The sequence below is a fragment of the Chiloscyllium punctatum genome, chromosome 40, assembly GCF_047496795.1.
Source record: "Chiloscyllium punctatum isolate Juve2018m chromosome 40, sChiPun1.3, whole genome shotgun sequence".
Taxonomy (NCBI): Eukaryota; Metazoa; Chordata; class Chondrichthyes; order Orectolobiformes; family Hemiscylliidae; genus Chiloscyllium; species Chiloscyllium punctatum.
In genome coordinates, this window is record NC_092778.1 from 56,221,489 (window position 1) to 56,249,314 (window position 27,826).

General features: G+C 40.2%; 1 protein-coding gene across 7 annotated transcripts in view; it reads left to right on the forward strand.

Moving 5' to 3' along the window:
- Positions 1 to 27,826, forward strand: part of zc3h7a (zinc finger CCCH-type containing 7A) — an 87,672-nt gene that overhangs the window by 12,850 nt on the left and 46,996 nt on the right. For 4 of the 7 annotated variants that reach the window (XM_072559979.1, XM_072559980.1, XM_072559982.1 and 1 more), the window contains exons 2-9: positions 10,082 to 10,187; positions 14,644 to 14,683; positions 15,443 to 15,637; positions 15,995 to 16,153; positions 23,117 to 23,197; positions 23,294 to 23,353; positions 24,525 to 24,564; positions 24,865 to 25,148. In XM_072559979.1, the coding sequence (XP_072416080.1) occupies positions 10,120 to 10,187; positions 14,644 to 14,683; positions 15,443 to 15,637; positions 15,995 to 16,153; positions 23,117 to 23,197; positions 23,294 to 23,353; positions 24,525 to 24,564; positions 24,865 to 25,148 (927 nt within the window). In that variant the 5' untranslated portion in view covers positions 10,082 to 10,119. Of the gene's footprint in view, positions 1 to 2,061; positions 2,134 to 10,081; positions 10,188 to 14,643; positions 14,684 to 15,442; positions 15,638 to 15,994; positions 16,154 to 23,116; positions 23,198 to 23,293; positions 23,354 to 24,524; positions 24,565 to 24,864; positions 25,149 to 27,826 lie in introns of those variants that run through there. The other 3 variants (XM_072559981.1, XM_072559983.1, XM_072559978.1) reach the window with 3 other exon arrangements.

Genomic DNA, 27,826 nt, shown 5'->3' on the forward strand with positions numbered 1-27,826 from the left:
ATTTACCAGGATGTTGCTTGGTATGGAAGGGAGGTCTTACGAGGAAAGGCTGAGGAAACTGAGGCTGTTTTTGTTGGAGAGAAGAAGGTTGAGAGGTGACTTAATCGAGACATATGGGATAATCAGAGGGTTAGGTAGAGTGGTCAGTGAGTGTCTTTTTCCTCGGATAGTGAAGGCTAACACGAGGGAACATAGCTTTAAATTGAGGGATGATAGATTTAGGACTGATATTAGGGTTAATTTCTTTACTCAGACTAGTAGGGGCATGGAACGACCTGCCTGCAACAGTACTATACTTGCTGATGTTAAGGGCATTTAAATGGGCATTGGACATATGGATAATTATGGAACAGTTTGGATTAGATGGGCATCTGATTAATTTTACAGGTCGACGCAACATTGAGAGCCTGTACTGCGCTGTAACGCTCTATATTCTATGAAAGTCCCAGGTGTATGGGCTTATTTATTAGCATTTGAAAAGAGACCTAAGGGGAAACTTTTTCACGCAGAGCGTGGTACGTGTATAGAATGAGCTGCCAAAGGAAGTGGTGGAATATTTATTGCAATATTTAAGAGACATTTGGATGGGTATATGAATAGGAAGGGTTTGGAGGGATATGGGCCGGGTGCTGGCAGGTGGGACTAGATTGAGTGGGATATCTGGTTGGCATGGACGAGTTGGACTGAAGGGTCTGTTTCCATGCTGTACATCGCTATAACTCTATGATCGTTCATCAAAATACCTCGTAAAGAATCACTACAACCTGAAATGTTAACACTGTCTCAACGTATGCTGACCAACCCTGCTGCATATTTCTACCATTCTTGTGTATATTTCCAGTCTCGTGTGAGTATTTTGCTTTTCTATTTGTGTGATTATTTGTTTTGATTGGGGCCTCTTCCTGAGGCCAAAGTTAAGTACTAGTGGCTTAGTTCTGAAAAGCCACATTAAACAGCTGCTAAAGCTCCTAGTTGCGAATATAAAGAGTACAGACTGAGTAAATGTACAATTTGTCTCAATTTATCAGTGCATTTGCCATTGCTGTCAATTTAATCATCATTTCTAGTAGCAATCATGGTCATTGTTGTCTTTAACCTGCTGCAGAGGGATGTTAGCAGAGAACCAGGATGTCTTCTACTTTGTGCAACATTTGTAGAATCGATACTGAGCTCTTTTTTAAAAAGAAAATCAGTAATTTCCTACTACAGAATGTAGGCCAACAAAATACCTCTACTTCTAATAATATTATGTGGCTTCTAAATCAAGTTTATTTTTAAATTGGTGTAAAATACTAATTTGACTATATGCAGTGCTTCCATGTGAAAGGACCATCTGTACAGCAGACAGGCCATCCAGAAAAAGGTGGAGGAAAGTGTGTTGGCGAGATTTAAAACATATTTCGATAGGTTTGTGGAAAAGAAACGTTTGGAGGGATATGGGCCAAGTGCAGGCAAGTGGGAGTAGTTTAGTCTGAGATTATAGTTGGCATGTACTGGTTGGATTGAAGGGTCTGTTTCCGTGCTCCATGATTCTATAATGCAGTAATATTTTCATGATCTCTTATGGCTTCTTGTCTCTAGCTTTAATTCATGCACAAATTTCAGTTGTTTGTTTGGTTTCATTGATTACATGCCCTTGTATGTAGAATATTACTTTATTACTGACCAGTCCAGAAATGCATTGTAGTCCATGAGGATTTCTGTTGCTTTTTGCTTTTGTAACTTATGAGTTGAAGGATGGGCAAAATATATTAAATTGTGGATTTCAACCTGTTAGTACTAAATGTTATCAAATGGTCACAGAGAGCATTCGGAAGTCTGTTACAAGTACAGTTCTTCAAATGATTACATAAATTTCTGATATATTTTGTGTGTTATTCCATTTGAATGCTGCTATAGTGCTGGAAATGCAGTTAGAAATGGATTTGAAGCATTTCCTAATGATAGTAATAGCACAAACTTGAATTCCAAATAAAACCTACCTTTGATTCAGCTAGGAATATGGTGACATTGGCTCAGCAGTAAAGTTTAAAAGCTTTTGATCTCTCTTTCTCTTTGCAGATTCATATGAGCCCAAGTCATTTCTGGCGAATGGACTAATTCCTATTTTGTTGCCAAATATTGAGTATTCAGGTATAGTCCAAACTGGGTGCCCAACCTTAGAAGGGCACACAGCTGTGATAAGCTCTCCACTTTAGACACCACCAGCCAAGTTGTGTTCAAGTGAGATTATTAAGTTGTTGCAAGTAATAGGCACTTTGATCAAAGTTGTAGTTGGAGATTGAAATGATTGCCTTGCATTGCACCTTTATTACTTGCAGTGCTTCTGTGTTATGCTTTTTTAAATGGGGAAATAAAAGCTTTTCTTTTGGTGCTTCTGAATTCAAGAGAGAATTGGATTGCCAACTGGGAAGGAAGAATGAATGTGCATGGCTATAGGGAGGTGAATGGGGAGCGGCACTAGGCAGGTTGCTGCTACAAAGAGCCAGCACAACTAATTTTTAATTTCAAAAATATACTTTATTCATAAAAGATATCTTTCTATATTTCTATATCTTTCTATATATATGTAATGTATATTTACGCACAGTCACAAACACAGTTAGGTTCTGTACAGTAGCATATGAAGAAAATAAACAAACATTGGTGTTTGACTCTAACCAACAAGGACCCAAAGGAATCTCTTATTTATACAAGAATATATTTACATGCATAACTGATAACTGAACGGACTCCCATTTAACTTTGGTATGATGATGCTGGGTCTTTAAGAAGTCATTTTGACCTGGTTTTGTTTTGAAGAGAGGTTGTGAGGCAGAAGTTGAAAGCTGTCTAGTGAAGACCTCTTGAGTAAACAGCTTGGGAGGCCTTGGTTTTTTTTATTAAACAGCCTGAATGGATGTGGCTAGCTCTCTCAGATCAGGATGCCTGGGTTTTGGTTTAACAGTAACATCAGAAGCTGTCGGAGTCTCAACAGAATTGGAAGCTTCAGTAAATGTATCCTAGCTGCTCCCTTTTCTGAATTTTCTCGTGAAGGTTTTTTCCTCCTGGGTTGGAGAACCTCACTTGAGAATCTGTGTCTGAATTTGCCTTTTTGCCAAGGGGTGTATTTATGGGATATTACTATATTGGAACAGTTAATTAATAATAGTTATTGTATCAATTTTACAGTTAAGTTTTCCACTAGAGTTGTTATTCTAAATTCTTTCTGGGTTTTATTTTAACTATAGTGTTTAAATAAATTGTATTTTGCTTAATATCGAAGCGTTTTACCAGTTGAATTTCATCTGGAAATTTGTTATGGACCAGACCAGTCTCCCTCAAAAAGTATTTTAAGAAAGTAGTATGGACCCTAATGCGTTCTTATTTTCAAGGCAGACGTAATTTGCTGTGTTCCAGATGCAATTCAACTGGTTAAACTACTCAACATTAACCACAACACAATTTATTTAAACACTATAGTTAAAATAGAACTAAAGAAAGAGGAATTTAGAATAACAACTCAAGTTGAAAATCTAACTGACTAGTAGATACAGTAACTATTACCTTTTAACTGTTCCAATGTAGTAACATCCCATAAGCATACCTCTTTGCAAAAGGACAATTCAGACGCAGATTCTCACATGCAGTTCTCCAATTCAGGAGGAAAAAAACACCAAGAGAAAATTCAGAAAGAGTAGCAGCCGGGAGATATTTACCAAAGCTTCTGTTGAGACCCCGACAGCGTCTGATGTTACTGTAAACCCAAACTCCAGAAATCCTGATCTGAGAGTCTGGCCACACCCATTCAGGATGTCTTTTTAAAAAACCCAAGGCCTCCCAAGCTATTTAATAGCCAGTTCAGTGCCCCTGCCTTACAATCTCTCTTTTAAAAGAAGCCAGAGCAGAATAAACTCTTAAAGCCACAGGATGGTCGCAGTGGAAAGAGTTCAGATGGTGGTCTTTCCTCACTGCATCTTGGCAGCTGTCCAAACTTTTATTGCTTCCCTCAGGACGTAATCCTGGACCTTGGAATGTGCCTGTCTGTAACATTCACTTGGGGTCAACTCCTTACTCTGGAAAACCAGCAAGTTTCAGGCAGACCAATGAGCGCTATTCACTTAGCTGATGGCCTCCAGACACAGTTGACGTTTGTCTTGGTGTGTCTCCCAGGAACCTACTGTAGAGCACGGAGTCCTGCTTGGGATGAACATCGACAAAAAAACCACTGCCTCTTTCTTCAGACTTGTTTTGCAAAGGCGCATTCCAGACGGAGACGTGTGACAGTCTCTGCCCTCAAAGCAGCTGCAGAGGTGTAATGTGCAGAGGCACAGACAGACTGGGCATACATGAAGGATATCACAGGAAATGTCAGGTGATGGCTTGGTGCTTGTTGGAAAGTTCTGTTGATGCAGCATTCTGCCAAATGACTTTGACAGTCTGCTCAGGATACCAAGCAACAGGATCTACCCTCTCCTTTTCCCACAGGGTCTCTAGCTACTGGACTGTTGGACTTTGCAAATTTATTCACAAAGGAAAGTGATATGGAATGGTCCAACTCCTTGGAGCATTCTGTGACAACACCAGGAACAGGTAGAACCTCAGTACATAGTGAACTTGGTGTTTGTGTACCGATGGTCTTTGCACAGCTTGATGCAGCCACACACAAAGGTGGCCATCAGGAGGAGGGTGGCATTGGGTATGTTTCCCCCTCGATATCTAGAATTTTGGTCATGGTGTCCCTGCAGGTACAGTCCAGCTTAGACCTCCAGGTGAAGTGGAAGATGGCTCAGATGACTGCAACAGCGCAGGTTTGGAGGATGGGCCAGACCTTCACCACGTAGATGACCAGGTTTTTACTGGCAATGGAGAAGCGGCAGTGCTTCTAAAAGCCCATTTTCTGCCTGACCTTGGTGAAGCACTCCTCCTAAGATTTGTGTGCACACTCTGGCTCTCCGAACCATATTCTCAGCACCTTCAGATATTCTATTTTGGCAGTGAAGGGAATAATGGATCGGTCAGCCCAAAGAACGTGGCCTCCCTCTAGCCTCGATTTACCTTGACTCCTGAGGCCAGTTTGAACTGGTTTCAGATGCTCATGAGTCTGCACACAGAGCAGGTCCAAGCAGAAAACGGGGACGTCATCCATGTACAGGGAGGCTTTGACCTGCAGGCCTCTGCTGCCTGGAATAGTCACTCCTCGCACGCTTGCATCCTTCCTGATGGACTCAGCACAGGGCTCTACCCAACACACAAACAAGGCAGGAGAGATTGCGCAGCCGTACCTGACTCCAGATCTGATCGGGAAGCTTTCTGACTCCCACTCATTGATTGAGACTGCACTAATGTTTGTGTAGAGCAGCCTGACTCAATTGTGGATTCCCTCCCCACAGCCCATTTTGGAGAGCATGTCCCACCTGTAGGTGTGTGATATCCTGTCAAAGGCCTCCCCTGTCCTACACGTAGCAGTCATAACTATGAGGAACCCAAGGCTCTCAGACATCGTCCTGCATGGCACAGCACAGGTTTGGTCAGGGTGAATCACCGATCCCAGAGCAGACCTAACCTCGTTGGCACTGGCCTTAGACAGGAGTTTGTAGTCTGCATTCGGCAATGAAATTGGTTGCCAATTTCTTATTTCCTCCCTGTCCCCTTTTTGCTTGTAGATGAGGGTGATGACACCTTTCCTCATGGATTTGGACATGCTACCTCCAGAAGCATACTGTTGTACACCTCCAGCAGGCCCTGGCCGATCAAGTCCCGCAGAGCTGAATACACTTCAGCCACTAAGCCATCACTGCCGGGAGTTTTATTCTTTTCTCAGGACTCAAGGGCCTTGGTCAGCTCATCCAGAGATAACGGCTGGTCCAGTCTCTTCCCCCATGTTGTTGTCAAAGCCCTCAATGATAGAGGACAGGGACAGCTGTGAGGCTGCACTTCCTGTGGGCTTCGTGTCACACAGTCTGGCATTAAAGGATTTGCTGATGCTCAGGATGTTGGACTGAGGTGACATTACCCAGCCATCTTCGTCCTTCAACGAAGAGCTCTTCCTGTGCACCTGGAAGAAGATTGTCTCTTCCTCTTCCACGGAGTGGACCCTGGACCAGAACATGATCTTGGAGGCCTCCAAGGCAAAGAGCAAGACTTGCTGGATGTTCACCTTCAGGAGATCATCTGTGACATCAACCCCCAGGCTTGAGTGCTGTATCATTCAGCGATGTTGTAATGTGGTTTTGGTCCTTTTGAGTATTTTATTTGGTTATCAGTGGTCAATAGCCTTTCATTCTGTGTTATTTTCCAGCTGTGCAAGAGAATATTTAAATAACAGCAAGATTTGCATCCTATTACAATATTCCAAACAAACTAACTCATTTTATTAATACTGAACCACTTTCAAGTAAACTTAATACAGTACAGTTATATATATAGCTTAGCAGTTCTTGATGTGTTTGTTGCCTTGCTATTGATTATATTATTTTCTTGTTTGTTTCACTGTTTCCCTAATTGAGTTAGATCTGAATGGATATCTGCTAAGCGTTTAACAGTCTTGTCAAGATGATGTGTTTGCAGTTTTGAAGGACTAAGACATAATTACAGCATCTGCTATCACTTCACCTAAAACAGATTTTGTTCTTTTACTACTTATTGTGTTAGGTTTTCAATGTTGCACTGATGTCTGTGTATCTGTTTGGATGGATTGTGATAAAGATTGAGTACACAGCCCAAAACTGTATGAGGGCAAAGTTATCTTGTGCAAAAAAAGTCTATATGTGTAATAAAATAGCATATTGCATATTCTGGAAATTTATGATCACATTTGGCTTAGTGATAGTGTGAAGAATGTGTTTGTCATCTTGTACAGCTTAAAATCTGTTTTTAAAGTATTTTTTGTTTATTCTATTCACTTGGAATGAAGTTTCAATGTATATCTGAGCAGACTTTTTAATTAATGTGTTGTAATTCATTTATACAATAACGGAATTGTGGTGTATGAATGTGTTTTCCTTATTGTAATAGAGAAGAAAATCGCAGAATGCTTAATTTATCACACTCTTTTAAAAATGTCCAAGTGTTTATTTATGATGCTATGTATAGGCAAAGGTTTGGAATGATGACATTATCAATTCTTATGCTCCCTCATAAAGCCCACGTGCTCCTTCTCTCTTCAAAGTTTGCAATTGTGTTTAAGGTTCAGCATCAAGGATTTTATTTTATTTTTGTTAGTTTATTTGTTTTATAACTTTTTTGATTCTTTTATGCCTATAACTTTAACAGTGAGCAAGATGCAAATGCCCAAACTCACTGCTGACTTGAAGGATGAGAATTTAGTGACAGTATTAAGATTCAAGACAGTGTATTTAATCAGGATGGAAAAATGTTATTTATCTAGTTGGTCTTGGATGTTACTAAAGTATTCTGACAGAATGCTAAAAGTTGGTAGTTTTTTTTATGTAAGCCTGTAGAAAATTTCACAAATATGTTTTTCTGTCATGTTTTGATTTGGCATTTTTCAGTTTTATGTGTGGGTTCCTAGAGTAATATAAGCAACTTTATAACATTGGGAGGAAGTGAGAACTGCAGATCAGAGTCAAAATGTGTGGTGCTGGAAAAGCACAGCAAGTCAGGCAGTATCAGAGGGGCAGGAGAATTGACGTTTCAGGCAGGGTCAAGGGGGTTGAGAGATAAATGGGAGGAAGGCAGCTTGGAAGGCGATAGGTAGACAAAGGTGGGGGGTGATGGTGATAGATTGGAGCGGATAGGTGGGAAGGAAGATGAACAGGTAGGATAGTTCAAGAGAGTGGTGCCGAGTTGGAGGGTTGGATCTCGGATAAGATGGGGGGGTGCGGGGGCAGCGGGAAGATGAGGAAATTGGTGAAATTGACATTGATACCATGTAGTTGGAGGGTCCCAAGGCGGAAGATGGGGTGTCTTCCTCCAGGTGTCAGATGGCTTGGATTAGGTAGTAGAGGAGGCCCAGGATTTGTATGTCCTTGGCAGAATGTGGGAGGCGGAGTTGAAGTGTTTGGCCACAAGGCGGTGGAGTTGTTTGGTCCATGTGTCTCAGAGGTGTTCTCTAAACCATTCTGCAAGTTGGCGTCCTGCCTCCCCAATGTAGAGGAGGCCACATCTAGTGCAATGGACACAGTAGATGAGATGTTTGGATGCGCAGGAAAATCTCTGCCAGATGTGGAAGGATCCTTTGGGGCCTTGGATGGAGGTGAGGTGGAGGGGTGTGGGCACAGGTTTTACACCTCTTGCGGTGGCAAGGGAAGGTGCCAGGAGTGGAAGGTGGATTGGTGGGGGAGGGTGTGGATCTAATAAGGGAGTATTGGAGAGAATGGTCTTTGTGGAATGCTGATTTGAGATGGGAATGGAAATATATCTTTGGTGGAGTCTGACTATAGGTGATGGAAAAGGCAGAGGATGATGCGTTGTATCCGGAGATTGGTGGGGTGGGAGGTGAGGACCAGGTGATGGGGGTTCTGTCCTTGTTGCAGTTGGACGGGTAGGGTTCAAGGGCAGAGGTGTGGGAAGTGGAGGAGATGTGCACACTCTGGCCCTCCGAGGGCATTGTTGAATGCGTGGGAGGGGAAATTGCAATCCTCGAAGTATGAGGCCCTCTGGGATCTTCTGGAGTGGAATTGCTGCTCCTGGGAACAGATGCAGTAGAGAAATTAGGAGTAACGGATAGCATTTTTACAGTTGGGAAGGTGGGAGGAGGTGTTGTCCAGGTAGCTGTGGGAGTCGGTGGGTTTGAAGTGGATGTCTGTGTTGAGTGGGTTACTGGAAATGGAAATGAAGAGGTCCAGGAAGTGGGGTGGGAGGTGTCCGAGATGGTACAGGTGAACTTGAGATCAGGGTGGAAGGTGTTCTTGCATTTGATGAATTGTTCACCCACCTTGTGGGAGCATGGGTGGCAAAGATACAATCATCAATCTAGCGGAAGAAAAGGTGGGGATTGGCGCCGGTGTAACTACAGAAGATGGACTGTTCCACGTACACGACAAAGAGGCATAGCTGGGGCCCATACAGGTACCCATGGCTACTCCTTTGGTCTGAAGGAAGTGGGAGGATTCAGAGGAGAAATTATTGAGGGTGAGGACCAGTTCTGCCATTCGAATGAGTGTGTCAGCAAAAGGGAACTAGTTGGGTATGTGGGAGAGGAAAAGGCAGAGGGCTTCGTCATGGTGAATGGGTGTGTACAGGATGTCCATGGTGAAGATGAGCCAGTGGGATCCAGAAAACCAAAAGTTGTGGAGGGCATGGGTGGTGTCCTAAATGCATGTGAGAGTTCTTGGACAAGGGGGACAGGACGGTGTCGAGGTATGAGGAGATAAGTTCAGTGAGGCAGGAGCAGGCAGAGACAATGGGTTAACTGAGGCAGTCAGGTTTGTGAAATTTTGCCTTCCAAGCTACCCCCCCACCCCCAATTCCTGATGAAGGGTGTATGGCCAAAACTTCGACTGTCCTGTGACAACATTGGTCAAGGCACAGGAATTGGTTTCAAATTTCAGTGAGTCAACACAAACACTTAATCAGTGCTGTAAGTGTCTCTGCTTCTATGATGAACAGCCTTCAATCAGACAGCATATAGTCTAGAACATAAAAAGACTGTAAATGCTGGAGATATTCAGCAGGCCTGACAGTATCTGTGGAGATTGACTCTGTTCTGTGTTTCAGATCCATGCCAACCCTGCTGACAGTTTCTAGCATTTTCTGTTTTATTGCAGTAAAACAAGTCTTGGTGCTGCTCTGAGATTGTCATGTTATATGTATGAGCTGAGGATCAATTGTCAGTACCTGTGTTAATTGTGAGAGATTTTAAGGAGAAAGCCTTGCATTAACTTTGACTGATGGAGCTAAAACCTAAAGCAAAATGCTCTGGAAAATGTTGGTGATGTATTGTGGCATTTTACATGCCCAGACATACATTGGCAAACAAAAAATGCTGATTCAGTGGTATCCTTACTATTGCAATTAAGTTGCATGAATTTTTAAACAAAAATACAATTGTTACCCTTTGTAATGTTAGGGAAGAAGGAGAATATGAGAAATTTTTTGCATGGCTGTTTATCATTTATTGTTTCCCTTTCTGACTTAGAAACTGATTCATTAGAGGAATTGAATGTGAAGGATAACATGTCCAATGTATCCAAGGACAGAAGTAATAGGTGGCAAGAAACTCAGAAAGGACTACAATTTATCCAGTAAGTATCTTTCTATGTGACTCATTTCATTTGACAGTTCATTGAATTATTCAATTTTCTCCCACTGTAGCAACATCTGAAGTATGTTGGTATTTCCTGTACCTGACCAGATTATTTCTTTTGACTTTTCAAAGCATTATTTCATGGCTGTCTGTGACGCCTACTATTCAGCGTTTATTGTTCATCAACTGTAGATCTGGAGCGTGTGGGTTTGAAAATTTCAGTCAGGGGAGCCTTGATGAATTGCTGCAAGTAAATCTGGTAGATTAGACACGTTGCTCCCATCTTGCACCCGTGGTGAAAATCATTAAGTCTTGGCAATAGACACTGCAGAATAAATTATTTGCTACCATTTCTCATGGTACAAGGTGTTTAACTGACCATGAAAGGTGAACTGCTTTAGATGTTTGCTTTAACTTCATTTTTTTTTCAATCATAGAATGTCACTGGCTAGGCTGGCATTTATTGCCCATCGCTGTTGTTCATTCTTGTGCAGTTAAAGACTTTTTTAAAAAATTCACTCATGGGATATGGACATCTCTGGTTAGGTCAGTATTTACTCTCCATCCCTTATTGCCCAGAGAAAAGTGAAGAGTCGACCACATTACTGTGAGTCTCCAGATAAGGATGACATACTTTAATCCTTAAGGGACATCAGTGAGCCAGATGGGTTTTTCTGGCAATCAGCTATGGTCTAATGGTCATCATTAGACCCTTAATTCCAGATTTTGTTTTACTGAATTCCAATTTCACAATCTGTTATGGGAATATTAGCTAAATTTCTGGATTAATTGTCTCACGATAATATTGCCTCCCTACAAGCTAAGAGCTAATGGGAAATTCTATCTCCAATTTCTTGTCTTTGCCCTAACTTGCAGCTGAGCACTTGGCCATACTGATACGGTTGAAATCAATTGCATTCAAAAAATGACGAGTGAATTCTACTGCTGTAGTACTGATCAAGGCTTGATGTTCTTCTGAGATTGTTTTCAGAATCCCAGTGTGGGTGTTTTATGGTAGTGGGTGTAAACATGAAAGAGTTATTTCTTGGGACCTGGTGATCCTAATGGGGAATGACTTTTACTGGATGAATATCTTGGGAATTATTGGATATACAGCCAATGTATTTGTATTTGTTGATACTGTTGATCAGTGATTGTGATTGCCTGCTAGCAATTACCCAAGCCATAACTACTGGTGGAACCAAATTGTGAAATAATTGTTGGGGTTTTCCAAAATGTGAGCATATCCACATATTCTATCTGATTCATGCATTATTTTTCTGATATATTAATACACAAGACAATTGGTCATGGTAGTTTGAGCCAGTTGTTGAATCTTGCCTATGGGAAAGGGGTAAGAACAGGAAAAGCTTAGTTTGAGTAAGATAGGTCGCCTTACCATGAGAGAGAGGAAAGCACCAGTGGTGGTTTAACCTGAGAGTCGCCATGCCTCAGGGGAGGGGAGAGATTGAGCAGGAGAGTTGTTCATGGTAATGTCAGCCAATGCAGGAATTTAACCGTGTGGTATCACTCTGCATCTCAAATTATCCATACAGCCAACTCAGCTAACTGACCCAAACTAACTTTAAATAGTCTGTTCCATGCTGTAATTTGATGTTTTTGCTCTAGTTAATATTTGCATACAAGAATTTTGTTTTTTTAAAATTCTGGTTTTATAATCAGCATGGTGCCACAGAATGGCGATTTTGTACACTTTTCACTTGACTCATGTACTCCTAAATATACCTAAAGTAGCAGATGACTATATTAAGTTACATGTACGGTTGAGTGTTCTAATTATCTTAAATTCAAATGCATTCAAGATTAAAGTTCACTATTTAAGGCACGGTGGCACAGTGGTTAGCACTGCTGCCTCACAGCGCCAGAGACCTGGGTTCAATTCCCGCCTCAGGCGACTGACTGTGTGGAGTTTGCACATTCTCCCCGTGTCTGCGTGGGCTTCCTCCCACAGTTGAAAGATGTGCAGGCCAGGTGAATTGGCCATGCTAAATTGCCCCTAGTGTTAGGTAAGGGGTAAATGTAGGGGTATGGGTGGGTTGCACTTCAGCGGGTTGGTGTGGACTTGTTGGGCCGAAGGGCCTGTTTCCACACTGTAATGTAATGTAATCTAATCTATACTTGTGTACACATGATAGTAAAATCTAATTCTGTATTGAAAGAACATGATTTTGTATTGAAAGAGCATCTTGTGATTTTTGAAATCAGCTAATTAATGAGAAATGTTTTTAAAAAGGTAGTATCATAATATTGCCTGAACAAAGATTGTTTGCAGGGTCTATGTCTTTGATTTTGTGCAATTTCAAAACCATTTTGGATGTGCTGGGCCATTTGGCTTATACCATTGGCAGACTCTTCAGTGTCTGCAATCCTTTGTTCATTAATTGTTTCCAGAATGGGGGAAGCATTCAGAAAACACCTGTAATTTTGTAATATTACCTAGTGTGAAAGAGTTGTATATTAGTGGTAGGCAGGAGATGTTCAAGCCCTACCTCCTCCAGAGGCATGTAATAACAACTTTGAGCAAATTGATTAGAAAATGTTAAACTTATCAAATTAGTTTTCAAATGTACAGCTAAGTCTATCCAGTAATCATCTTTGGTTCGCAGTTTGTGGAAAAATAAGTCTTTGATCGTTTGTCTGTAATTTGCATAATGTTTGCTTAGAAACAGTTTAGTTTGAGATATCTGTTTCTACTATTTTTAGACTCTGCAAATGAACAGCCTTGATAGAAGTCATAGTGATCACTCATTTCTCCTTGTGGATGTGAAATGGATACAACATTCATGTGCCTTAAATAGTGAACTTTAATCTTGAATGCATTTGAATTTAAGATAATTAGAACACTTAACCGTACGTGTAACTTAATATAGTCATCTGCTACTTTAGGTATATTTATCTAATAGACTACTGAATTTCTTGTTGTATTATGCTTCTCAAAATCTCACATCTTGGAAGTATCTATATCATGTGTCACATCCCTTCTCTTCCACCACTCCTCAGCAGAGATTTTGACATTAGCTGTGACATTAGCATGCTTGCCTGAGTCTCAATGTCCTGAGTTCAAGTTTAACTCAGGACTTCAACACAAAAATCAAAGCCACCTACATCAGTGCAATACTGAGGGAATGCAGCATTATCAGAGATACTTGTTTTTGGATGAGATATTAAAATTAGCTGTTTGGATGTGATAGATCGCACTGTGCTATTTCTAAGAAGGGCAGAGTTGTCATTCCTGGCATCCTGACCAGTCTTAGTCCCTCACCCTGATGTAACCAGATATCTGATCGTCGTAGTTGTGGGTATATTCACTGAGTTGGGAAGTTGATTTGCACAAGTTTCGTCCCCTGTTTAGGTGACATCTTCAGTGCTTTAGAGCCTCCTGTGAAGCACTGCTGTATTGGGTTTTCTGGAATTTTATTTGGTTCCATTCCTGCTAATTCTGTTGCTGGTTTCAGTTGCAAATCAACTCCCCAGCTTGGCTAACATACTCACAACTGCAGCAGCTGGCATCTGAGCTGCAAGTCTTGAAGATTATCTGATCATTTATCACATCGCTCCTTGTGAGAGATTGCTGTATGCAAATCGCTGCTGTTTCCTTTGTCTTAACAGTGACCACATTTCAAAAGGATTTCATTTAGCCATATAGCAGTTGTGAAAAGCACACTATAAATGGAATTCTTGTTACAAGAATTAAATTGGCCTTTTACCTTCTGTTTTCTTTCTTCTGATTTAGATTTTGTTTTAGTTTTCAAACAGGAACTTATTTTTTCTGTCTCTATAAGCTCAGTATCCATGATGTGTTAAGGACCTCCATTAGTAAAAATCGTCTGAGAATTATTTCAAAAGGCCATTTTGGAATACAGTGTAAATTTTTGACTTAGTGCTTACTTAGGACAGCTAGGCGAAAGTTTTGTATTTCAGACAGACACCAAAATACTTACAGTGCACTGAGCTCAAAACATCACCTCTGTTTTGTTCCCACAGACGCTGCCACATCTGCTGAGTTTCACCAGCAGTTTCTGTTAATGTTTCAGATCCCCAGTTCTTGTTTTATTAAAATAAGTTGTCAGTGGTCTAAGCATACCAAACCATGGAACTGCAGTGGACCAAGTGTCAATTTTTAAAAATATAGGCAAAAAAACAGTTGTATGATTTTCATCATCTTTTCCAATACAGTAGCTGATATTGCTGCATGTGTTTTTAGGCAGTGGAGTGCTAATGCTTCTTTGCTTTACATCATCCTGGTTATTAATGTGTTAAAGCAAAATATAATTAAATGGGTCACGACACAAGGCTGTTTGTTTTGGTAATCTGACTTTTAAAGTGCTGGTAATTGCAAAAATGCTGTCATTAGTAGAATCTTAATTGTTGGAAATAGTTGCCAGAAAGATTTGGATGGGTCCACTATCAACAAAACCCCTTTTGTTTTGCAGGTCTACATTGCCATATCCTGGTACCGAACGAGAATATGAGGTAAAATACATATTTTTAATGTATCTCAATTAATCTAATAGTTTGAGTTTTTTTAGAGGGTGTAGGTAAGATAATGTGATTCTTGTCAAGGATTCTTGATGAAAATTTAAACTTAATTCTGAAGAGTGTACTTGTGTTCCTAAGACTGAAATTGTAATACATCAAGATGTTCTTATGATTTGGGGAGATTCACATCTTCCTATAGTTAACTTTGTTGGATTATGTAAGTACAATGCATAGAGGAATTGGATGGAAAAATGTGTAAGTGAATTTGCGCAATATTAGATTTACTAATAATGCAACTCCTGAGGGGTGCACTGAGCATAATAGTTCACTCAAATATTTATATTACTTGAGATGAGCACATTTAAATCGCTTCCTTTATGTAAACATGGTGTAAACAAGCTGGATGGGGAAACAAAAAGCTACAAATGATTGATTTTATCATGAAAATAAAATAGTCTTTGTGATGGACTTAAAACCACAGTTTCCTGAAATGAAGGTAAGAGGACACTTAACTGTGGCTGATATCTAAGCGTCAATGCCAGTGTGGCCTGATAGAATGTGAAGCACTATTGAAGATTCATGCAAGTAAAGATTTGGATGGTCTTTGAAAAAGAAGTGATGTTTTATTCTTATCATAAAAAGGGCTTGGAAAAGAGTTGTTACCTTAGATTTTCTTTCCCCTTTAAGAAAGCTTATGAGTTTATTGTTGCACAGTGTAATATTTGCATCTACATTAATTATGTTAATTTTTAGGTGTTTCTTCAAGACCTCGTAAGAAATTTAAATGATGAGGGAAATGATAAGTTCAGAGAAAGCAATTGGGCTGATGCTTTGAATCAGTATACTGAGGCTTTAAATGTGGCTCATTATGCATCTGAAGAAGTCAGTATTGTAAATGGAGTAATAGAAAAGCTGTATGCAAATCGTGCAGCCTGCTACTTGAATATGGTAAGATAAAGGGCACAGCAACATAGTTCTAATATTTGCTGATACATTTTCTTTCTAATTGTTTCATATTTAGACCTTTGATCATCTTTTGTGGAAATGGAAATCTGTTTTTTAATTTTGCTTCAAAATTATCCAGCTTTTAAAATTGATATCTTTCTTGGGTACACTCTGTTTAGTATCATCACTGAACCTAGATCTGTTCTCCTCTATATGCTGTGCATGCACACTTCCTACAGAAATAACTTGATAATTATTTTGCCCAATTTATTTCCTCCCCATTATTGTTTTAAAGGCTAAAGCTAATTGTATCACCATCTTAAACAATATTTCTTACCCATGCACTTCTTGTCATTTTAGGGTCTCTATAATCGGGTATTAGATGATTGTGACAAAGCTTTACAGTTGAATGATCGTAATTACAGAGCACTCTATCGAAAAGGAAAGTCCTTGAAAGAGTTAGGAAGGCATGAGGAAGCCTACAAAGTTGTTGCAGAGTGTTCACTAGGTGTGCCACAGGTAAGGGAAATGACAGTTGCCTCTACTTGACAACCATTATTCAAGGCATACTGTACTTTCAACCCATTTATACTGTGCAGTGATTATTTATTTTGAATATTACTTTACAAACAATTGAGCAATTCCTATATTCGGGGGCTTACAGTTCATAATCTTTAAAGAAAAGATACTAATGGCACCTACTAATGCTAGTAATTTTATCAGAAAAGTGAGCACTTAATGTCAGGAGGTAATGTAGATATTTAGCTTTAAATTGGCAATCTGAACGCAGTAGTATTGCAACAGTGTTGCGGAAGCTATGCCTCAGTGTTCACTGTATTGAGGATGCTAGGATGTTGATCTTGTCTGTAATTTAACATGCCAGTTATTTTTTTGCTCCTAGTCATGGAGATGGGAGTGATTTGTGCTATCAACAGTTAAGGAACTTCCTTATAAAGAGGTAAAGAAAATAGGGCAGTTGAGCTTTGCTTCGGTTTTGTATCTGTTTTTCAATGCCACTTGGAAAGTAGCATTAGCAGAGTGCTAGCTTGTCCACTGTCATGTGATCAGAAGGCCATGGAGTTGGGAACCTAAAAATGTAGGATAAAATGATAAACTTATGACAAATAGGAAAGGGAGGAGTGAAATAAATCAACATGATTGATTTCTCACTTCACTGAAAGCTTTATGATTTTTTTTCAGTGTCCTTTTGAGTCATATAATTTCAGCATTCTCTAGTTTCTCTAGTTTCTAAATTGTTATCCAAGTTCCTTTCAGTATAATTTTTTCAAATGTCGTCTTCAGAATGAATGAAACACACAGCTTTAGATCTTTTGAAAGTAATAGTGTTTTAAAATTCATTGTGTTTTGGTGCCCTACAATTGTTTAACATTCCCTTCATATGCAAGTGTTAAGGGGGAGTTTTCAGCGTTTTTGTTCTTTTCCCAAAACTGCAAACTACTAGAAAATCTATTGTGCCAAACAGTAACTGAAATCATTTTCTATTATTAATAACAAATTCAAGAATGGGAGTAGGCCATTTGGACCTTCAGATCTGCTCTACCATTCATGAAGACCATAGTTGGTCTGTTTCTTGTCTTAACTCCACTTTCCTGTTTGCATTCTCTAACCCCCAATTCTGTTATATGTCAAAAATCTGACTATATCAGGAATGAATACAATGATTCGGCCATCACTGCTCTTTGCAAAAGAGAATTTTACATACTAATCATCTACTGAGAGAAATGAGGAGATTTCCTATTTCTGTATTAAATAGGAGACCTCCTACTTTTAAATAATGTCCCCTCGTTTTAGACCATGCTATGAAAGGCAATATCTTCCTGGTACCTATCCAATTAAGTCCCCTAATATCTTATATGTTGTTGGTAAGATAATTGTGTTTCTTTTAAGCTCTAAAACACCCAATTAGTTATACCTTTCTTTGTAAGGCAAGTCCTTTGGCCCAGGAATGAGTTGAATGACCCTTCTAAATTGCTTCTTGTGCAATTATTTATGTTTCCAATAAGGAGACGAAAACAAGTGTATTACTCCAGGTGTGACCTCAACAGAGCCCAATACAACTGCGGTAAAGCCTCCCAACACTTACATTCTATTTCTCTTACAATAACCATCAACCTTCGATTTGCTTTTCTAATCAACTTCTTGTACCTGTAACTTTTTTGTGATTAATGTCTAAGGTCATTCAGATCCGTCTGTTCCACCACTGTTTGCAATTTCTCTCTATTTAACTACATTATACTCCCTCTGCTAATTTTTTTCAGACTAATTTAAACTATAGCTAATTCCTTTGATAACTCTGACTTTCTTTTGGCAATTTACTTTTGCCTTTGACAAATTTAGCTACATGTAGTCAGCCCTCCCTTCAAGCCATTGATATAAATTGTGAATACTTTGTAAACAGCACTGGCCCTTTGAAACTCCACTTAGTTACAGCTTGCCAATGTGGCTAAGATCTTTACTCTCTGCTTCTTAATAGCTAACCAATCTTCTGTGCATGCTACTATGTCACTTCCTACACTATTTGAGTTTATTTCCTGCAGTAATCGCTGATATGGCATATTTATCAAATACCTTTTGGAAATGCAAGTACACGACATCTACAGGTTTTCTTTTTATTAACCTTCCTTATTTCCTCAAAAAAATCATAAATTAGCTAAACACTTTCCCTTTCACAAAGCCACATTGAATCTGCCTGATAATGTTACGTTTTTCTCAGTACCTTGCTTTATAATTTTCTAATAATAAGTTCTAACAATTTTCCTTCCCAAAGGCTAGGCTAAGTGACCACTTTCTGTTGTCCTCCTAATAAAAAAAAAGTGTTACATTTATTAATTTTGAAACTGGAGATCCTTCCAGGAGACAAAGAATTTTGGAAGGTTATAACCAATGCTGCTTCTATCTGTGCAACCAAGATTCTGGGATGCAGCTCACCTCACATCAGGGACTTATTAGTCTTTAGGTACAATAGTTTTCCACCACCTTTTTTCCCCCTTTGCAAATATTTTAAATTGTTTTAAGTTTAGCAGTCGCTATTCGCAAAAAACTTCAGAAAGTTTTCTAAATGTGAAGACAGACATAAAAGACCTGATCAATACATCCACTTGTTTCCAGTATCAATTCTCCAGATTCAGTTCCTAGTGTGCTCTTATTAGCTTTAATTATACTTTTTTCTTCTTTTTGAAGAAAATCTCAGTATTTGTTTTTATGTTACTAATGAGCTTTCTCTCATCTTTTGATTTATCCTTTCTTGTTTATAGTCACTCCTTGCTGGTTCTTAGAATCTGATCCACTAATCTTTGCAGACCTGTACATTGTTTCTTTGAATTTGATACAATTCTTAATTTCCTTATTTAGTTATGGGCAATGCATCCTTTGCAAAGAGCCTTTCTTTTGCACCGGGATAAATCTTAGATCAAAGTTGCTAATACTTCATTTAACATTTGGATCTCTACTATCTTGTCTTTTAACTCAATTTACTTTAACTCCAACCCTTATAATTGCCTTGCTGTAATAAAACTGAAGATGCTGGAAATCAGAAACTAAAACAGAAATTGCTGGAAAAACTCAGCAGGTCTGGCAGCACCTGTGGAGAGAAAAGACATTAATACTTCAGGTCTAGTGACTCTTTTCAGAACTGATGGTAGCCAGGAACAAGTTGTGTTTCAGGCAGAAATTAGGGGAAGGGGTAAGGAGTAAATGATGGATGGAGTTAGAGTCGAAAGAGAGGGCATAGTTGGACAGAATGGAGACTGGTCAGCCTAGTAGAATGCATAACTGCTAATGGGGACTGTTAGTGGTTAACAGTGGGTTGTGTATAATAGCAGACCATGTGACAGGGCTAGGCTTGGGGTGGCTCAGTGGTTTGTACTGCTGCCTCACAGCACCAGGGACCCGGGTTCGATTCCCACCTTAGGCCATTGTCTGTGTGGAGTTTGTACATTCTCCCACTGTCTGCGTGGGTTTCCTCCCGCAGTCCAAAATTGTGCGGGTTAGGTGGATTAGCTAAATTGCCCATAGTATTCAGGGATATATAGGGTAAGTGTATTAGTCAGGGGTAAATGTGGGCGAATGAGTCTGGGTGGGTTACTCTTTGGAGGCCAAATGGCCTGTTTCCACACTGTAAGGAATCTGTGGATTGGGGTAAGGACATGGGAGAAGGTGCCTCAAGCCCTAAAATTCTTGAATTCGATATTGAGTCCAGAAAGCTGTCGAGTTCCCAAGCAGAAATGAGATGTTGTTCTTCCAGCTTGCACTGAGCTTTGCTGGAGCACTGCAGCAAGCCTGAGACAGATGTTGGCCAGGGAACACAGTGGTGTGTCGAAGTGATAGGCAACTTGAAAGCTTGGGGTCTTTGTAGCGGATAGAATATAGGTGTTCTGTGAAGCGGTCGCCCAGTCTACAATTCATTTCCCCAGTGTCGAGGAAGCCACATTATGAGCAACGAATGCTGTAAATTAGATTGGAAAAAAAAATTGGCAGTAGGGAGGACGTAAGTGGGCAGATTACACCTGTGATTGCAGGGGAAAGTGCTGTGGAAATGTAGGGAGTGAGCAGGAGTGGACCAGGGTGTACCAGTGGGTGAAGTGCTTGTGGAAAGCTGACGAGGGAAGGGAAATATGTGTCTGGTGGTGACATCCCACTTTCCATAATACTGGAACCTGTGCCCCATGAATTTACATTTATCTTTCCCTCACCAATCTTTCAATTTAAACCCTAATTATTCAGACTTGATTTGCAGACCCTCTTTACTGGTCTTCAGTATGTCTAACTTGGTGCCACTATTTAAGAAAGGTGGTAAGGACAAGCCAGGGAGCTATAGACAAGTGAGTCTGACATCAGTGGTGGGCAGTTTATTGGAGGGAATCTTGAGGGACAGGATGTACATGTATTTGGAAATGCATTGACTGATTGCGGATAGTCAACATGGCTTTGGGCGTGGGAAATCATGTCTCACGACTTGATTGAGTTTTTTTGAAGAAGTAACGAAGAGGATTGATGAGGGCAGAGCGGTGGATGTGATCTGTATGGAGGCAAAAGTGAGGACTGCAGATGCTGGAGATTAGAGTCGAGAATTTGATACTGGAAAAGCACAGCAGGTCAGGCAGCATCTGAGGAACAGGAGAATTGACATTTTGGTCATAAGCCCTCCATCAGGAATGGTGATCTATATGCACTTCATTAAGGCATATGACAAGGCTCCTCATGGGAGGCTGGTGAGCAAGGTTAGATCACATGGAATTCAGGGAGAACTAGCCATTTAGATAAACTGGCTCAAAGGTAGAAGACAGAGGGTGGTGGTGGAGGGTTGTTTTTCGGATTGAAGTCATGTGACCAGTGGAGTGCCACAAGGATCAGTGCTGGGTCCATCACTTTTCATCATTTATATAAATGATTTGGATGTGAGCTTAAGAGGTATAGTTAGTAAGTTTGCAGATGACACCAAAATTGAAGGTATAGTGGACAGTGAAGAAGGTTACCTCAGATTACAAAGGCACGGTGGCACGGTGGTTAGCACTGCTGCCTCGCAGCGCCAAGAGACCCAGGTTCAATTCCCGCCTCCGGCGACTCTCTGTGTGGAGTTTGCACATTCTCCTCGTGTCTGTGTGGGTTTCCTCCGGGTGCTCCGGTTTCCTCCCACAATCCAAAAATGTACAGGCTAGGTGAATTGGCCATGCTAAATTGCCCGTAGTGTTAGGTGAAGGGGTAAAAGGTAGGAGAATGGGTTTGGGTGGGTTACGCTTCAGCGGGTTGGTGTTGACTTGTTGGGCCGAAGGGCCTGTTTCCACACTGTAAGTAATCTAATCTAATCTTGATCAGATGGTCCAATGGGCTGAGGAGTGGCAGATTGAGTTTAATTTAGATAAATGCAAGGCACTGCATTTTGGGAAAGCAAATCTTAGCAGGACTTATACACTTAATAGTAAGGTCCTACGGAGTGTGCTGAACAAATAGACCTTGGAATGCAGGTTCACAGCTCCTTGAACGTGGAGTTGCAGATAGATAGGACTGTGAAGAAGGCGTTTGTTTTGCTTTCCTTTATTGATCAGAGTATTGAGTACAAAGTTGGGAGGTCATGTTGCAGCTGTACAGGACATTGGGAAGGCCACTTTTGGAATATTGTATGCAGTTCTGGTCTCCTTCCTACTGGAAGGATGTTGTGAAACTTGAAAGGATTCAGAAAAGATTTACAAGGATATTTCCAGGGTTGGAGGATTTGAGCTGTATGGAGAGGTTGAATAGGCTGGGGATGTTTTCCCTGGAGCATCAGAGACTGAGGGGTGACCTTATAGAGGTTTATGAAATCATGAGAGGTGTGGTTACGGTAAATAGACAACGTCTTTTCCCTGGAGTGGGGGGAGTCCAGAACTAGAGGGCATAGGTTTAAAATGAGAGGGGGATGATTTAAAAGAGACCTAAGGGGCAACTTTTTCACTCAGAGGGTGGTGTGTGTGTGGAATGAGCTGCCAGAGGAAGTGATGGAGGCTGGTACAATTGCAACATTTAAAAGGCATCTGGATGGGTATATGAATAAGAAGGGTTTGGAGGGATATGGGCCGGGTTCTGGCAGGTGGGACTAGATTGGGTTGGGATATCTGGCCGGCATGGATGAGTTGGACCGAAGGGTCTGTTTCCGTGCTGTACACCTCTCTATGATTCTACATCAAGAACCACAACTATAACCTGTCCCTCCAACTCCAAATTTTTCTTCAGCCCAGTGAAACTTGCACAATACCTGGAATTGGCAGTCAGTGTATCTTTCTGGACTGTTGCTCTTGGCTATGGACAACTGTGTCTATTCCCTTTAATATAAGATCGCCTTCAACGATTATCATTCTATTCACTCCCCGTATTTGAATGGTTTTAGTAGCATTGTACCATGGTTAATTCACTCATCCACTTTGTTGCACTCGTTTTCATCCATAAAGGCTACAAGAACCTCAAACCAGTTGCATAGTCATAAGGGCTGATATTCCTCCACTTCTGGCTTCTTGATCCCCTTATCTGCCTTACCCACAGTTATTCCCTGCTCTCTCTCTGACGGCCTTTTGGAACAAAGTAGTAGCTATCCCTCTCCCTGATGAATCAGGCGTTCTATAGCTCTGGTTCTTGACTCTGAGCTGAAGCTGCTCGAACCACAGAAATTTACTACAGATGTGATTTCCGTATATCTCTTGCAACCTGCAACATCTACGAGCTGCATCGGCAACACATCCCCTGTACTGCAATCATTACTGTGCATTTTAAGTCATTGATCATCTATCGATTTATAATAAATCCTGATGTCCCACTGAATTTTGCTGTGGTTTTCTTCATCTGTTTTAGTTAGTTTAAAGATTGTGATCTGCCATTTTGGAATTCAGCATGTGCTTCTTTAATCTTTGTTGCCTATTATGCATAAATTAATTGTACAAAAAACTAGTTTTAAGGGTTAATCAAGAAATGTATTAAAATTATATATTTCAGGACGATCTTGTAATAAAATTAACCCAGGAACTGGCTCAGAAATTGGGATTAAAAATTCGAAAAGCTTATGTTAGAACACAGGTGAGTACCAGTCCTTTACTGTGAGCTAATATCTTAAGTTTTCATTCCGAATCTTTGTGCTGTTATTTTAATAGAACATTTCATCATTCTTTTTAGCCTCCCTTGACTCCTGTTGTTGCTGTCAGCTCTTTACCTTCTGCTGAATCTTCTAACCAAGTAAGTACCATCTTATTAATTTTTGAGTGTTCGGTATTATATGTGTTCAATATCCATGAGCATCGAGCCAAGTTTTTTGGTGATTCATTCAGATTGTTTTGTTGATACAACAGGCAGGTTTAAAATACTTGTGCAAGAGGATTGTTACATCAAAAAGAAATTTTATTTTAGCAGGGTGTAAGGGAACTATTCCTCCAAAAAGTAAAACTTTCCCTTGGTAACTTGAAAATTTGAGAATGTAATATTAAAAGTGTTAGCTTTATATTGTGACGAATGTAAACATAAATCTGGAAAGCTTCTCAGAAAATTCAAATTTTTGTCATCTTAAGTTTTGCTGTTTGCATATTCAAGCTTTTTAATTACCTGTTTAAAACAGCGTATGACCAATGGAATGCATTTGGTGCCAAACCTTCATGTTCTCAGGTTGAGTAAAATGTTATTTTTTTTCCTGATTTATGTGAAGCATATTGGAGCAGCCTTTTTTATAGCATCTAAAGCAATGCTGGTTTAAAACACCATTTTGTCTTCCTGTCCAGCTGATCATTGAAAATGGAGAGATAATAAAACTAATAGGAAATATAACCTCTAAAATAATCAATTGCTTAGTTAAATAGTTGGATTGTGGGGACTGAGAAAGTTAATTGAAGAACTTAATTTTTGTACGGCCGAAGTGGATTTATAAGCCCTTTTCCTTTTAAAACTATTGTAATATCTTTCACTGAAAGGAGTTGTGGAGGTAAACTACACTGCTGTGTCCCTGGCTTACCAGCTGAATGAGGTGCCTTACATGGATGTGCTACCTGCCCTTGCTCTTAGCACATATTGAAAGGATAGGAAAAAGAGCAAAATGGTGGATGAAGAAAAGGAAACATTGCTTTTGACCAACATATAGTTGATTCAAAGGTGGAATGTCTCTGTAAAAAGCTATGGAACTCCTAGCTTCTCGCTTAGAGCCAAAATTTATATCAGTTGACAATATAATGCCTTCCTGACCACTTTACATACGAGTGCCAATTAAATAAAAATTGTGCACTTTGAAGGTTCATGTGACATAATAGAGGTGAACTAGGAACTGAATATTTAAGGAGTTATATAATCTCATATCATCAGAGTGTGTCTTTTTTATGAGTTTGAACATAATTATAAATGGCTTTCTTTTCTCTCTCTTTAGCCCACCAGTGGTTTGGATTCTGTTGAAGATATTGAAATAGGTAAAAGGAACTTAATTTTGTCATGTTTGTTCTTGCTGTCACAAGAGGTCTGACTACTGTTATCACTTTTCCAATGATTAGGCATTCATATTCCCAAAGAGGTCAGATAAAACAGGGCTGTGAAAGTATATCACATTTAAAATTTGACAGAGAATTAGTGGATGAAATTTATTAATATGTTTTTTTTAAATGCTTTTCTTTTGTAACCTAAGAGATCTTTTGTAGATTAAATCTTAATTAATAACTTTTTATCCATGAGGTGAGAATTATCAATTTGACATTATCACTTCCTTTTTGCAGATTTCCCAGCAGTGAGTTCAGAACCTTCTGTTTCTTCATCTGTCTCTTTGGATGATATCTCTCAAACACTATGTGATTCAGCCTCAATTCCAGTCGTTTCTAATTCTGCATCACCCACTCCAAAACTGTCGGAGAAAACCAGCCTGTGCAATACTGCACTGGTGAACGGAGAAGAAGTACCTTTTTCAGTGCCTGAGTCACGTTTAGAATTCAGTGATGGTGACAAAATCGGAGACGATTTGGATGAGCTGTTAGATTCAATGTCCATTGAAGATACTCAAATGGTAAAATAGAACTCTGAACTTCTTACAAAATACTATGCCTCAGTAAATAATATCACTAAGAATATTTAATGCTGTGAATTCATGAAAATCATAATTAATCACATGATGGTGTAGAACTTGAGAGATGCTGTTGAAATCTTTTGTCCTGCACTCATCAGGGCAGATGTAAGAATGCCAAATTTTGAAGGGAAGGACAGTTTATATTGCGTGAAACAAGATACAAAATGGTTGACAAGTCTGATTAGTTGAGCTGTTGGCTTGGAGAATGGACCAGGGAATTGTTCCCATGTTTTTGCTTAGTTATGAAAAAGGCACAATACCTCAAAATTCCTTTTGCTTCATAACATTCAAGCTATGTTCCTAGTGCTGAAACGTTGGATGAGAGTTGATTTGGCATAGTTTTGGTGGTGACAACTTGATGGGCTGAAGGCCTCTTCAGTACTGCTTGATTCTATGATTCTACAGAACTGTATATATTCAAAGTGACTTCAGGGAGAGATAGACAGTGAAAAATAATTTTACAACCAATTGATCAGATCCAAACTCTATTGCCTGACCCCATCTGTCATGAATAGTGGTGGACAATTAAACAACTCAGTAGAGGAGGCGACTTCACATCTATCCCCATCCTCATGGAGTCATAGAGTCCTACAGCACGGAGACAGGCCCTTTGGCCCAAACTCGTCCATGCTGACCAAAATATCTGCCTCCATTTCCCTGCAATGGGCTCATATCCTTCTAATCCTTCCCTATCCATGTATTTGTCCAAATACGTTTTAAATGTTGTTTATACACCTGCCTCAACCACTTCTGCTGACAGCTCACCCATCTGCATGTCACCCTTTGTGTAAAAAAGCTACACCTCAGGTTCTGATTAGATTCCCTACAGTGTGGAAACAGGCCCTTCAGCCCCTTCAGCCCAACAAGTCCACACTGACCCTCCAAAGAGTAACCCACCCAGACCTATTTCCCTCTGACTAATGCACCTAACACTATGGGCAATTTAGCATGGCCAGTTCACCTGACCTGCACATCTTTGGACTGTGGGAGGAAACCGGAGCACCCGGAGGAAACCCACACAGACACTGAGAGAATGTGCAAACTCCACACAGACGATCACCTGAGGCTGGAATCGAACCTAGGTCCCTGGCGCTGTGAAGCAGCAGTGCTAACCACTGAGCCACTGTGCCACCTTTTATTCCCTTTTATTCTTTCCCCTCTAACTTTAAACTGATGGTCTAGTCCTTGATTCCCCAGTCCTGGGGAAAAAGACTGAGTGCATTCACCCTATCCTTGCCTTTCATGATATTATACACCTCTATACATTCCCCCCTCAGTTTCCTATGCACTAAAGTCCTAGCCTATTGAATCCAGGCAACATCCTTGTAAATTTCTTCACTCTTTACAGTTTACTAACATCCTTTCTGTAACAAGGTACCAACACTGAACACAGGACTCCAAGCGCGGCCTCACCAACATCTTGCATAATTGCAACATAACTTCCTAACTTCCACACTCAGTCCCCTGACTGATGAAGGCCAGTGTGCCAAACACCTTTTTTAATGCCCTGTCTACTTGTGACTCCACTTTTAGAGAACTATACACCTGAACTCCAAGATCTATCTATTCCACTACACTCTTTAAGACTCTACCATTTACCATGAAACTCCTACCTTGATTTGCCTTTCCAAAATACAAGACCTCACACTTACCTGTATTAAACTCCATTTGCCATTTCTCAGCCCACTTCCCTAGCTGGTCAAGGTCCTACTGCAATTTCTGATAACCTTTTTTACTGTCCACAATACACCTATTTTAGTGCCATCAGCAAACTTACTAATCATGCCTTATACATTCTCATCCAAATTGTTGACATAGATAACAAACAGTAATGGGCCCAGCATCGACCCCTGAGGCACTCCACTACTCACAGGCCTCCAGTCAGACGAACATCCTTCCACTATTACCCTCTGTTTCCTACCATCAAGCCAATTTTAATTCCAATTTGCCAACTTGCCCTGGATACCATGTGATCTAACCTTCTAGAGCAGCCTACAGTGTGGAACTTTATCAAAGGCATTACTAAAATCCATAATGACTATGTCTACCGCTCTGACCTCATCAACCTTTCTGATCACTTCATCAAAGAACTCTAACAAGATTTGTGAGGCATGATCTCCTACCAACAAAGTCATGCTGACTACTCCTAACCAAACTTTATCTTTCCAAATGCATTTTTATCTTATCCCTCAGAATCTTCTCAAGTAACTTTCCCACCACAGATGTTAAACTTATTGGTCTATAGTTCTAAGACTTTTCTTTGCAGCCTTCCTTGAATAATGGCACAACATTTGCTACCCTTTAGTCTTCAGTGACCTCATCCATGGCTAACGATGATGCAAGAATATCAGGCAGGGTCCCTGCAACTTCCTCTCTATTCACAGTGTTCTTGTTCTGCTCAGGACCAGGAGGTTTATTCACCTTCATACATTCTAATACATCCAACACCTCCTACTGTGGTATGGACTGTCCCCAAGATATCATCCATTACCTCCCATTAGTTTTCAAGTCTTCATGTCTTTTTCCATGGTAAATGCTGAGGAGAAATATTCATTGAGAACCTTGCCCATCTTCTGCGGTTCTACACATACATGCTCTACTTTTAGTCTTTGAGGGGC